At 44.2% G+C, this 14,172-nt stretch overlaps 1 protein-coding gene across 3 annotated transcripts in view; it reads right to left on the bottom strand.

The window, feature by feature from the left end:
• Window positions 1-12,552, bottom strand: part of KREMEN1 (kringle containing transmembrane protein 1) — a 37,489-nt gene extending 24,937 nt beyond the window's left edge. The window contains exons 1-2 of one of the 3 annotated variants that reach the window (XM_075041095.1): window positions 12,202-12,547; window positions 509-671 (exon numbers count right to left, since the gene is read on the bottom strand). In XM_075041095.1, the coding sequence (XP_074897196.1) occupies window positions 509-671; window positions 12,202-12,280 (242 nt within the window). In that variant the 5' untranslated portion in view covers window positions 12,281-12,547. Of the gene's footprint in view, window positions 1-508; window positions 672-12,201 lie in introns of all 3 variants that reach the window. The other 2 variants (XM_075041094.1, XM_075041093.1) reach the window with 2 other exon arrangements.
• Between the last annotated feature and the right edge of the window lie 1,620 nt (window positions 12,553-14,172).

The raw sequence follows: 14,172 nt of genomic DNA, 5'->3' as shown, positions 1-14,172 counted from the left end.
AGCAGAGCTTCTGAATTCCAATGACAACTCTAAGTAATTGAACAGCTTATGCTATGCTCACTGAGAATTTTTAGTGACTACATTAACTTTCATTAGCACAAACCTCAGAAACATAGTACATAACAGAACCAGGCTTGTGGGTGAGGATAAAAACCATAATGTTCCAAAGACTCCTACAGCCATTCACTAGTGCTTCTGTACTTCTGACTTGGATCAATTTTTTTATCTCCACCTTTTCATTTACGTAATCTCTAGTCTTTCTCTGTCAGGCCAAATTACAGATTGGATATATGATATGGACTTCGGGTGAGAGCTGGGTTGAAAAAGTTATTCTACTAATGGTGCTTGTAGATCCAGGGTACTGATTACAGGATAAAACAAAACCTGTTAGATATCCATGGTTCTGACATTCTTCAGTGTATGATAGGAAGTTTCCTAATTTTGTATCAACTGTTTAAAGTAACACTGGGCATATAGGCAATGTTAGTAGCAATGAGATATTGCTTACCTGCAGTAGTTATGCTCTCCAAGCCCTCCCTCCCCATTGGGATATTTCAAAGTATTATAAGGATGCTCAAAGGTCTCATTCCAAAAAAGACAAGGTTTCCCTGCATATTGGGAGGTCTGGTTCTGAGTGCCACGATAGTCAGCCCCATTTGCTGTATAACATTCTGGGAAGAAATGGAAATGGAAAAAGAGAAAGAATGTATGTAGATTTAGTGTTTGGTTGTTCTTCCCTCACCCTCCACCCCATCCCCAAGAGACCATGTTTCCTTTCACTAATATGTTTCCTGCATTGTTTAGGGAACTAAAGATGTTGTATGGGATTTAAGTTTCCTCTCAGAGTCAAGCATCTATGGAAGAGATTATGATTTCATTAGTTTACCGAACAATGTATAAGACAGGTCTGAAGAGCGGTTAATAAAATTAACATGCATTTTCTGAATAAGCATACTACATTTTTTACTGTTTTCCCCATGTTTTTACTCATTAGGATGAGTAAAACATCTGTAACTTGTTAATTTTCCAAAAATGAAATTAGATGATGTTATCAGTCTGCCACTTACAGCATACTACCCAAAATCTCATGCCAATTTAACTAAAGTTGTGAATATCTGTACTTTATGAAGTGAAAGATTTTGTAGGCATGGATCTTGCAAAATTTACATCCTGATTTAGAAAAATTCCTAGGCTTTTTTTCCTCTGGCCTGAATTGTCTTAGAAAGGGACCTCCTTTGGTAGAGTATAATTGTAATACTGTGATTTGCTACTAAAGCATTTATGCTTTCAGATTAAAATTTACAGGTCAGTATCCTTCTGACTTGCTCATATTTTCTTCCATTTATGTTTTTTTTCCTGGCTTCCTAATACTCAGCAAGTTAGAAATCAAAGCAGAGAATGATTTCTTTAGTCATTAAATACACTATCCCCTTCTCAGCTGAACTACAAATCTCATGCTGCCTGGCTTTGCTGTGTCGTATTAATGACATCTTCCGAGCAAATAAATATTCAAATGCATGAACAATTTTACCTTTACTAACAATGCAAACGATTTTTGATTAAATTATGCACTGTGAGGGTGACAGAGCATGGGAACAGTTCGCCCACAGACGTTGTGGAATCTCCGTTCTTGGAGATATTCAAAAGCCATCTGGACATGGTCCTGGGCAACTTGCTTTAGGTGACCATGCTTGAGGAGAGGGGTTGAACAAGGTGACCTCCAGAGGTCACTTCCAACCTCAACTACTCTGTGATTCTGTGACCATCTTCCAGAAATAGTCGTTATAATAGTGTACGATAAATAAGTCTATCCTGTTTATGATTAATACTTGGTAACATTTATCATCCATGCATTTATTTAAAAATAATATTCAAATACAACAGTCCATGACAGAATTAAAACTGCTGCATTACACTGCTGTAAACATTGCTTTGTACTGAGTAGCATTACTGGGGAAAGTCACAAATGCTTCACTGCAGGCTGCACAACCTTCTGTTTTATCCGATAGTATTCTTTGTAGAAACCATGTAACAGCTGCAGATACGTTCTACTGCCCTGAGGGAAAGGGAGAGTGCTCTGAAGTGGAGTCTGCTGATCTCAGGTGTCCCTCATGAGATGTGCCTTACAAAGCAAGGCTAGAAAGAGCTGTGTGGCTGCAGTTGGAAGAGGAGAAAAAACCAAAAACCATCCCCCAGCTTAATACTGATATTAACAGTACACCTTTTTTGTATTTAGAAATACTGTGGGACAAGGGAAACTGTGTTATTAAAACCATGCTTTTGAAATTAGTTTAGTCTGGGCCCACAAATATCAGAATGGTGCAATTATAACAATTATTTCACAGTTTTATTACACAGCAGATGAAAGCTGATGTTTTTGTGCCTTCACTGCGCATCTTCATGCCTAGGCAAGTTAGAGTTTCTATTAAATGGAATTTTGTTGCTGAAGGCACACAAAAGAGGTGTCTGTACAGCCATCAGTGTATACTGCTATCATCCATGGACAGAAACCTGTCTACTTTAAAATAAACAAGCTTCAAGTCAATACTCCTCCTTACTGTAATTTACCTGACTGCCTCAGCCATACAGGTGAGCTACATGCATTTACTTGAAAATGTAAATCTGAGTTTCCAGTATTCAGGCCACCACAGATATTTGCATAAACATATGAAAAAAAAACCACTTTAAAGTCACCACAGTGTTGCAACTTTCTTCAATACCTCTCTTGCTTTGCAGTTAATGTAAAAGTTTTGCTATGTCATAGCTGAAAAATATAAGCTGATGAATTTGGCAGAAAAGAGAGGAAAACATAATCAAACTGGATAAACAAAATAACATACAGTATAAAGAAGTAGTTGTGAGAAGTGATAAACACATCCAGAAAAGATGTCTACTTCAGCTTAGTGCTATTACTTTTTTTGCTTCTCACTTCTAAATGAGAGGCAATATGTACTAACATCTACTCAGAAATGCAAGGAATGCTACAATACCTGAATGTAATCTGGCACACAGACTAAACTGAAGTTAACATCAGCCCATTTTAGGATCTGCTAAGACTGGCCCATGCTTTAACTTCCAGTAGTGACTGCCGTTCATTTTCATGTCAGCTTTTTTTCTTTAAATAGATTTTCTTCAGCCTTCATTGCCCTAGTACTTTAAGGCCATTGCACAAAAGAAAGAGTCAGAGCTCTCTTCATTCCTCTTAGCCGTAGTTTTTTGTTCCCAAGACAATATGCAGCTGTAACAGTGCCTCCTGTGTTCTTCTGCACTACGAAGAGATTTGGGAAAAATGTGCCAGCTGACTTGTAGTGAAGCTCCACTGGCTTTGTTAGCATCTAGATGTGGAAGGGGGAGGCAGTGAGATACCACGTAAAATCATTGATTATTCCAGAAAAAATTGAATGGAAAATTTAAGTTAAGGAATTTAGCAGCTGTTATCAAATTAAATACATACCTTTTTGTGTTACAAGGAATTTGCTAGGAAACTTTCATTTTGTTAACAATTAATAATAATTTTATCACAGCACTGGAGTGCAATCTTTTCAAGTAAATATTGGCATTTAAAAATCAGGTCCTCAGGCCTACATTCTCTTACCTTGAACAATCAGCTTTGAGATCTGCTGAGATATATTTTGTACAGTTTTCTATAAAATTCCTAGTAACATGGATACAGATCTCGGCATATTCAATATCTTGGCAGTAAACAGCTGAATTCTTCTATTTATCATGCATAGTGATTTCACCATATTTTGCGACACAACAGCCAAGACACTACCTTAGCAATCTCACTATGAAATTAATATCCCAATGTGTGAAGGTGCAAAGTGAAGGTTTCATCTGCACACAGACCACTGCCCTCTCCATTTCAAATCCATAGGCTGCACTTTAAAGACAAAAGTCCTAAGAGATGCTGGAGAAGAGGAGGCTAGAACCTCTGTTCTTCTTTTCATTTTGCACCACTGGTGCAATAATTCTGTGAAAAGATGAGCTTAAAAAAGGTCACCAGATTTGTCTGCACAAAACTAATTCAGAAGAGGTCATCTAAATAAAACAGTCAAACCAGAGTGGACTGAACACTATGGGTAAAACTCTTGGCCTTACTCAACCTGATTTCTCTTTGGTAGATTATGATCATGTAGAAGGGAGGGGAAAAAAAATAAACAAAAAACAAAACCCAACCAACAACAACCACCTCTCCTTTACTGTTCTGGCACCCACTGGATCCAACTGCCTTATGTTCCATGTTACTTTAGGCTATGAAGCCCATCGCTTGGAATCTAACTAACAGAACAGTGACTCATGGAAATTAATACCAGTTCTATGAATTTGAGAAGTTGTGGCAGTCTGGTGAAGTTCCCACTGACTGGAAAAGGGCAAACATAACCCCCATTTTAAAAAAGGGAAAAAAGGAAGACGCGGGGAACTACAGGCCAGTCAGTCTCACTTCTGTGCCCAGCAAGATCATGGAGCAGATCCTCCTCAAAACTAGGATAAGGCACATGGAAAATAAGGAGATGATTGGTGACAGCCAACACGGCTTCACTAAGGGCAAGTCGTGCCTGACAAATTTGGTGGCCTTCTACAATGGGGTTACAGCACTGGTGGATAAGGGAAGAGCAACTGACGTCATCCACCTGGACTTGAGCAAAGCATTTGACACTGTCCCACATGACATCCATGTCTCTAAATTGGAGAGACATGGATTTCACGGGTAAACCACTCGGTGAATAAGGAATTGGCTGGATGGTCACACTCAAAATGTTGAGGTCAATGGCTCAGGGGTCTGTAATGGGAACAGTATTATTTAACATCTTTGTCAGAGACATGGACAGTGGGATTGAGTGCATCCTCAGCAAGTTTGCCGATGACACGGACAGTGGGATTGAGTGTACCCTCAGCAAGTTTGCCGATGACACCAAGTTGTGTGGTGTGGTCAACACACTGGAGGGAAGGGGTGCCATCCAGAGGGACCTGGACAGGCTAGAGAGGTGGGCCCGTGCAAACCTCATGAAGTTCAACAAGGCCAAACGCAAGGTCCTGCACATGGGTCACAGCAATCCCAAACATGGATACAGACTGGGTGATGAGTGGATTGAGAGTAGCCCTGCGGAGAAGACTTGGGGGTACTGGTGGATGAAAAACAGACTATGACCTGGCAATGTGTGTTTGCAGCCCAGAAAGACAATCGCATCCTGGGCTGCATCAAGAGAAGCGTGTCAAGGGAGGTGATTCTCCCCCTCTACTCCTCTCTCGTGAGACCCCACCTGCAGTACTGCATCCAGCTCTGGGGCCCCCAGCATAAGAAGGACCTGAGCAAGCTGGTCCAGAGGAGGGCCACAACGATGCTCAGGGGGCTGGAGCACCTCTCCTATGAAGACAGGCTGAGACAGTTGGGGTTGTTCAGCCTGGAGAAGAGAAGACTCTGGGCAGACCCTAGAGCAGCCTTCCAGTACTTAAAGCAGGCCTACAGGAAAACTGGAGAGGGACTTTTTATAACAGCATGTAGTGATAGGACAAGAGGTAATGGCTTTAAACTGAAAGATGGTCTAGATGAGATGTAAGGAAGATATTCTTCAATGTAAGGGGTGGTGAGACACTGGAACAGGTTGCCCAGGGAAGCTGTGGATGCCCCATCCTTGGAAGTGTTCAAGGCCAGGTTGGATGGGGCTTTGAGCAACCTGGCCTAGTGGAAGGTGTCCCTGCCCATGGCTGGGGGGGTGCAACCAGATGATCTTTAAAGTCTCTTCCAACCCAAACCATTCTATGATTCCATGAATTTTGGCAAGCCTTATTCGTTATAGTAAGTTTTGTAAGACTATGGTATACTATGACAGAACTTGCACTGTATCCAGTCCTCTCCAGGTGGCAAAGACAGCAAGGGAACAAGCACTTTGTGAAGGCTAAAGCTGACAGCTTCCTAGAAGGCATCAGAGTCCCAATGTGCTTGATAGATTTGTCACGTGCTTTCTGTTCATGCACCCAAGGCTGTTTAAACTATCCTGTGAACTATAAACCTCTATTAAATCACTAGGGGTCTAGACAGGACACAGAGAAAGCTGTGACCATTCAAATCTTGAAGTCTCTGACCTCCTCATATTTCTAAGATCTTAGTCAGCTGGGTTTCAGACATAGTCTGAAGTAGAGGCTTGTGTCAAATCCATGATTAAAATCAATTGTCTGTGATGATTCCACTGTATTAACTGCCTAATGACCCCTGCTGCTTCTACTGTTTCATGGGGATGTCCGCAAACAGAATTAATCAGAGGGAGAAGCATTGCAGTTGTTCTACTCATGAAAAGCTGGAAGTTTCCAAAAGGTCCTGTTTGGGATAATGCTTATGAGCCTTAGTGACAAAACATGGACAGCAGTGTGTTGTCAGGGCTGTTTTGTTTTCAACATATCAGGTGCCACGGTTGACAGAAAAATAACTCTTTTTTTTTTTTAAATGGATACGGAGACTAGATAAGTACATATTGAGTGGCAATTGCTAGAAAGAAAATGCAGAAAATAAGCCTGGGGATGGTTGTCCACTATGAGTGAATGCTCATTGTGTGATACAGGTTCACAATTAGTTTTATTAGAGCCAGATCAACATTTGGAAGATCAAACAGCATCTGTAGTAGAAATTTTTTCCATCTGTCTCAGTTTCTTCTTCGATGTAGTAGGGACCTTACAATGATCATTTATGCCTTTGTTACTTTGGGACTGTATGGCTGCCTGCACTCCACATGGGCGCCACTTTAGGATCATTTGAAAAATTAAGGTAGTGCAGAATATAACAGCCTGACTTTTTTACTGAATGAAGCACTGATGATAAAACACTGACATTTCAGAGTCTGCATTGGTTTCCAATGATTTTCTAAGATGGCCTTCCAAATATTGGTTTTAATCTCTGAAGTCCTTAATGGCAAGAGGCCCAGTTACCTGAGAAACTCTCATTTCACACCACATTACCACAGACAGAAATAATACAAACATCTGAATTTCAACTGCAGTTTTTTCTGTACCAATGAGATGAAAAGCAAAGAAAACAGCTATCTACTTCTCAAAAACTCTTCCTTTTCTGGCTGGCAAGTGGGAAATCTTATAAACCTTCTGAGCATTCTTCAAAGTCCATATTTTCTCAGACATGTATTTAGTGACATTACAAATTGCAGACTGAAGAGATGGAGGTTTCAGGACAGTTTAAATGACTTCTTAGAGTACTCTTCTAAGTTTGGGGCATGCACGTAGCTTTTGAGGCTGAAAATTCAGAATGACAAACTTGTTACTATTTCACTGAAAAAAAAAAGTTACTTGCTTTATTTGTTCGCTTTAAGTTCTGGAAGCTACTTGGAGTGCTGACTAGTGGCCAGAGAGATTAAAGGTTGAGAATAATTATCAACCAGAAACTAGCCTACCCAGGCCAGAAATTATCCTACCAGCTACTGCCCAACAAGAAGCAAGGTTTTCTTTTAAAAATCTGCAGATTAATGAAAAGTAAATGAAAGTGGCTGCTAGTTAAATCTTGGGTTTCATTACAGTGGTGTGATAGCCAGAATATTAAATGTTCTGTAAGGCTGGAGCAAGAAATAAAGATTCCTTGAATTTACATGCTATAACTGCCTGCTCAGTTCTCCTCTTTCAGAAGAGTCAGAAAAATGCTTAAGCAGAATATAAGGATATGGAACCAAAGGTGCCAGGTCCGATAATAACTAGGTGTCAGTTGTTTGATGCATGTGCTTGCATAGTGTTCTAAGAAGAGTTTTAAGTCATTTCATTCTGCCTAAACTGTCCTCCTAATTCTTGCTAAAGATTGCAATTTAAGCACTCCTCCTTAAATGAAAGCACTGTATCTAGGTGCAGATGGCAACAGTTACAGGCACTAACCAGATGCTGCAGTCTCTAATTTGATTGAAAGGGTATAATTAGACAGCAGAAACACTTCAATGAGAGAGTAATGCACAGAGGAAAGGACAGAAACCACTTAACTGATGCCAAGATACCCCAGCAGTAACAGAGGCAGGGGCCCATGGATGGAAGGGGCAGAACACCAAATTACCTTCTTCAGATGAGAACATTTTTGTTTCCCTATGGATGCGAATAGGGATTCTGTTATCATAGGTTGCCACAGTTCTTCATGTGGGAACACTGATTAAAACCAGAAGAAGCTTCAGGAGATCAAAGAGACAAATATGGCTTCTGTGGTCATTATTAAAAATATTTTTAGCAGTGCAATGGTTTTCTTTGAAGATGCAGTTTTATCGATTGACTCAAAAGTTCATTTGCATACTGTCATACAATTGGTCAGAAAAAAATAATCTCATTCAGTATTATGTTATGATGAAAAATAAATGCTTTTGGGAAGTATAAGGCAGTTTTAGACCTACCCAAGTGGAAAATTAGTGTAGTATTTTTACATTTCAATACTTTACTACTCCAATTAATACTAATATAACAAAAGCCCTTACCAAAACTAACAGGCTTGGGTGCCTATACTGTAACAGTAAAAAAACCCACAACACAACAGTTGATATGAACTAAAGAAAAAACCTAAGGAAAGAGTGATCTTTGTTTAAAATTGCAATTTTCAAAATTGTTAGAAAATAACTCCCCATTTGGTAAATCAGCCAGTTTTAATTCTGTTGTGATGGTATGAGGGCACTTGGTCAGCTGATCATTTCTCCTTTGCAGTGTAGGGGCACTCCGCATGTAGTTTAAAAATCCTCTCTCTCTCGTTCTATGTATCCACACAGACACACAAACACACACACACAGACACGCAAATATAATTTTTTAAGTCCTCAAATGCAATAATTTTTGCTGGTCAGAACTGGAGTCTCATTTAGCATTGGTCCGAACCAGAGAGTAGCCACAGTGAAGACTCACCTGACATTTGATCAAACCTTGACTTAAGCATCTGTCTGTCCTGTAAAAATGTACTTTCCTGGAAACGTACAGACATGTGGAGTTCCATACTTGTGCTCCCTGACAGTGTGTGAGTTGTTACATATGTGAACTTGCTACTCTTGTGAGACTTTGATTACTAACCTTCAATCTAATCACTTTTTCATCACTTTTCCTTTATTGTTTTAAAAAAAAAAAAAAAAAAAAAAAGGTAAATGCTATCTGACTGGCCAGACCATTTCTGGAGTATGTTGGAAGCAGGCAAATTAGGGTATGAGCATGAGAGGCAGTTATCATTACTTCTCATGCTTAAAAGTATGTGTTTTGTACCTTTTTTCTTTTTATTCATACAATATAAACATGCTATATTAGACACAGCTTTGCAGCTGCTGGCTGGTCCTCAGTCACAAGATGCAAACATACTTGCTTGTCTTGTGATTCTTTATCACTGGAACTAAGAATGCATGATGTGGCTCCGTAAGAATTTCTGTTCCTTAATACACCCATTTGTTTTCTTTCTTTGTGAAGTTTTAAAACTGTTGTTCCATTGTCAAGCGTGGCAGACTGAATCTCTTTGGAAATTTTACCAGGATGGGCCATAGCCACTGTGTGGATGGAGGGAGTGGTCAATTACACAACCATTATGGTGTGATATGACAAAGAATGCAAATTTTGCAGCTGGCAGCATGTAATCCCTGCCTCCCTTCTACTTCTTTGCCTACATCCTGCCTGGATTTTGAGTTACACTCTATGCATGTACAAGCATGATAAGCCGAAGTGTCTGACTATTTCATTTTCTGTCTGGTTAGAAATGCTTTTTTGAGTATTTCCATGATGATTGCTTAAGGCATATCAAGTAGAACTGCTTCTCTGAATCAGCAAGATACAGGCAGAAAAGATGACAAGAGATACAAGGTTTGTGAGAGAAGGCTAAAACAGCAGCTCAGGGGAAAGACTCTGCTGGGAAAAAAAACAAGGGCACAGTGACCCAGTATTGCTAAATGGAAAGAAAACAGAGAAAGGAAAAAAAGACTGATCATCATATACATTTCTGATTGGGAAATTAAATGAACACTATAAATACAGAAACTAGAAGTGAGAACTTCTTGCACTGAGTATATAAAATAACTTTTGTTCACTGAAACTAACATTTGCTGAAGGCATTTCCATCTCTTTGGCCTTGTAATACAAACCTCACTAAATTTAGACAGTCCTTTAATGTTAGGCAATCTATTCACCCATCTCTTATTTCTGATTCACTTGAGAAATGTGGTATGACTGAAGTTTGAATGCTGCAAATGTCAGTGTTTGGATTAATAGAAACTGTTATACATCACACAGCAAAGCAGAAACATTCTGTGAAAAGTAGCACAGTACTATGTGCAAAAAAGATTGTTAACTCACTCCAATTTCTAACAATTCGAGTCATTTTTCATAAGGCAATTCCAGAAGTTAAAGTTTCTCTCCTATCTTAGCAAATGATGGTGTGACACAGTCTGTATTTTGACAGCATTTTACAATAAATTTAAGACATGCATTTGATAAAAAAGGAATAGGCGTTAAAAACGTACCATATGACAAACTGCCTTACAAAAGAACTATTAAGATTTGTCATTTTAGAATTCTGCTAGCTTCAAGTGCAACCTGATCCAGCTGATCCTGTTTTGGTCCTGTGGGATTAAGGGTCAAGAAAAAGATCCTGAGGTATGGTTTGTGCAGATTAGCAACTCTGCAGATTTTGTATATGCCACACAAATTACAGGTCCTTGTTGAAGTGTAGATTTGCACTGTTTCCAGGTTCTTTAGCAGAAGACACATAGGTGGCAGTGCTTTCTAGATCCATTCTCCTTTGCTACCCCTTCACTCAGAGGCATTATATAGTCTCTCCACCCCCGCCCCAGCTGCTTGTGCTCAGGCATCTCTGAAGCCTTCAGTGGCTGCCAGTGCATGCAGTCAGAAGTTGACTAGAGGATGGAAATGCAGGTGTGTAAACAGGTAGAATCCTCTCAGTAGGCTATGAACCAAACATTCACACTGGGATATATCCTCCACTTGCTGTCATGCAGCCTGCTGTGAGGGACATGGTCACATATAGAATGTTCTGTCTGCAGTTTTGCTCAGAAATGTTACAAGAATTCTTCAACTTAAGCAAAGGAAGGAGTACCTACTGCGTGCGCCAAACATGTCCTAATGGTACTGGGAACAGACTGTTAGACATGATCTAGATATATCCCTGTCTAGGCAGCTCTCTACATGCTTATCTGAAATACTCTCATGTTTTACTCACTTCAGGTAACTTCTGAGAAGTTGTAAAGTTTACCCTGAGTTCTCTTTCTGGTAAAAGGCTTTTTTTTCCCTGAGAAAGTCTATGTAAGTATTTTCCAAATCTAATCAAGTGCATCTACAAAAACTTGTTGAGCAAGTATCTGTTCATGGCAAAAGGAAGTAGAGCAAATTCTACGTTATGAAGAATAACAACGATTAGAATATGCAAAATGTATCCAGGAGGACCAGGCATCTGATAGCTGTGACACTGCGATCACCTGGAACAGCCCCTTCGGATCTTGCGAAGCAGGGCCAACGTTTATCAGAGGAGAACCGTGGTACTTGAAATCGTCAGTAACAACTGAGATAAGGACAAAAGGGTGCAGAGAAATTTTAACTGAAAAATCAGACTAACAGGTAGCGAAGCTTCAGGCTTCCCAGATCGCTGGCTGAACGACAACCTGAATGGTCAGAGGAATCCGTGCTTGACAGGGAGCTGGGGCAGCACGCTGCAGACAGGCGAGATGGCCACCCTCCAAGCTCTGGCTCCGCGGCCCCAATTCTGCCCTGCTGCCACCGGTTATTTCATTTCCCAGTGAGTAAGTGTACCCACGCCCCACACGCCCCTCTCCCTGCAGATGCCTCTGTTCTGCAAATCTGGCTACCGAACCACTTTGATAGAGAAACGTGCTGCTCTTCCTCCTCTCACCTCATGCTTTCATACACTTTTCCAAGCTCCCAGCCCAGCGAGCACAGGGAGAACCCTCAAACCCTCACACGCCGCAAACCGCGCACGAAAACACCCCCCGCACGTTTGCAGGAGCAGCTTCGAGCCGCGCACCGACCTGGCGAGCAGGAAGGGACGTCGTCGCGACCTCGAAGAGGTGCCGCCGGGCGGCAGAGCCCTTCCGCGGCAGGCTGCGCGCCAGCCGCAAGCCTGCGGAGCTCGGGGCGAGGCTGCCCGGCTCCGTCGCCGCTCGGCCCTGCGAGGAGATCGGGGAGCAGCCCCAAACGCGCCCCCCGCCCGGCTGACCGCGACGCGTCACTCACCGGAGAGAGCGGACTCGCGGCAGCAGCTCAGCGCCAGCCATGAGAAGGCCAGGACGGCGGCGAAGGCGGGGGGCTCCATGAGCGGCGGCCGCCGGGCCGCACCGCCCTCGCAGGCGGCAGCCCCAGGGCTCCGGGGGCAGAGGTGGTCGCGGGCGGCCGGGAAGAGCGCAAAGTGCGGGAAGCGGAGGCCCTACAGCATGTGTCCTGTAACTGCGCCCCGGCGAGGTGCCGAGTGGCAGATGAGGGATCCTATTACCAGCCATGTGACAGGAAAGGATAGAGACCAACATCCCAACCTGCTGCAGCGCGGGACCGCAGAACTGCTGCTCTTACATTTGACACCGGCAGGTTTGGGCTGCCGGTGCTCGCTCCGGGGCCAGCCCCGGGGCACCGCCGAGCCCTCCTCGCGGGCAGGGCCGCCCCGCCGCCAGCGAGGCAGCGGCCCGGCGAGTCCCCTCCTCCCCCACCCCGCCACACACTCCTCCGCCCCAGCAGCGACCCACGTCTCGCTCTCGTCGCTCCCCTCTGCCCTCTCGCACCCGGTGGCCCGCTGCGGCCGCGGAAGAGGCCGGGCAGGAGCCTGTCAGCCCCGCGGCCTAGCCGTGGGCTCTGCCTGGGGCCAGCCGCTGTCCCGGCCCCGCGCTCGCCCTCCGCCAGGCTGGGGTCCCACGGGGGTTGTCCGCAGCAGATGGGAGAGCGCAGGTGCAGCCCGTCTCTCATCCCTTGAAGCAGGGGGCGGGGGGGGGGGGTGGGGGGGGGACGGACACGGACAGGGAAAGAACGCTACGAACTTCGTACTAGCCCCGCGCAGCTCCCGCCCGCGCACAACCACTCTGCGCGGGCGCGGTGGGGCCGCGGGTGCGCCCCAGAGCGCTGCGCCCGAGCAGCGCCGTTCTGAGAGACGCGGCCGCCAGCGGGGGCGGACCGAGGGCGTCGCTCTGAAACCGTGCGGAGGCTCCTCCCGCCCAACAGGAGCGACTGGCCGCGGGAGCCGTGTCGGCGCGGCCCGCGCACAACGCGCGCTGGGAGGGAGCACCGCGGGCGCAGCCGCCCAGACGCCTCCCCTGCCCGCCCCCGCCCCCAGCAGCGCGGGCTGCGTCCCGCCGCGGGGCGGGGCTAGCGGCCGGGCGCGCCAGGGGCAGGGGCAGCGGCGCGGGGTGTCGCGGACGCGCGCGGAACGCGCAGGGACGGGCACAGGGGCGCCAACGGGGACACGCGACATTCGCGGGCGGGCACGGACGCGCAGGGACAGAAGGACGCGCGCGCACACACATCCAAACACTGGGACACACAGGCGGACGCAAGGAGACACGCGTACCCCCGGTGATACACACGTGCAAAGAGCCAAACACGGCAGCAACAGGCCGTGGAACCGAAAGAGAAGGAGCAGTGTTGCTTTCTGACACTGGTGAATGCACGTGCAGAAAGACAGCTTTGCTTTTTTTCTTTTTTTTTTTTTTTTTTTCCGTCTACATGCAGACAGCAAAGGACCAAAAAAACCCCCAAAGTCAAGGTGGTACATTATGAAGCTATTGTATAAACTTTTACAAAGGCTTATTTGCTGACCTGTGAGATGCTTTAGCAATGGCAGTGCTTCTTTGCTGAAAAACAACCAACCGAAAAAAACCCCACCAACAGCAAAAAAAAACCATACAGAAAGTTACACTTGCTTTGTCAAGAAGAGGAGGGCGAACGTTCTCGTTCTTGTAGCACCTTTACCCCATTGCTATGTAATGGGGTGGCACCTTCAAGCATGTAAAAGGGAAAGCGCAATTTTGCTACTCTTTCAGAGGAAGCAGCAAAATACAGTTTGCAGGCTTTAACTATTGTATCAAAACACACTATGGTAGGTCTCACTTTTAACGTGCAGAAACCTCCCATCGTATAAAGCTGTAAGGTTGATTTTGGGGAGAAAAACGTGCTTAAATTTATTTTGGCCTTTGCAAACTAGCATGGCTTTACATGTATATT

The sequence above is a fragment of the Buteo buteo genome, chromosome 11, assembly GCF_964188355.1.
Source record: "Buteo buteo chromosome 11, bButBut1.hap1.1, whole genome shotgun sequence".
Classification (NCBI taxonomy): domain Eukaryota; kingdom Metazoa; phylum Chordata; class Aves; order Accipitriformes; family Accipitridae; genus Buteo; species Buteo buteo.
The sequence above is the reverse complement of the archived record's forward strand: the minus strand, read 5'-3'. Positions and strand labels throughout refer to the sequence as shown.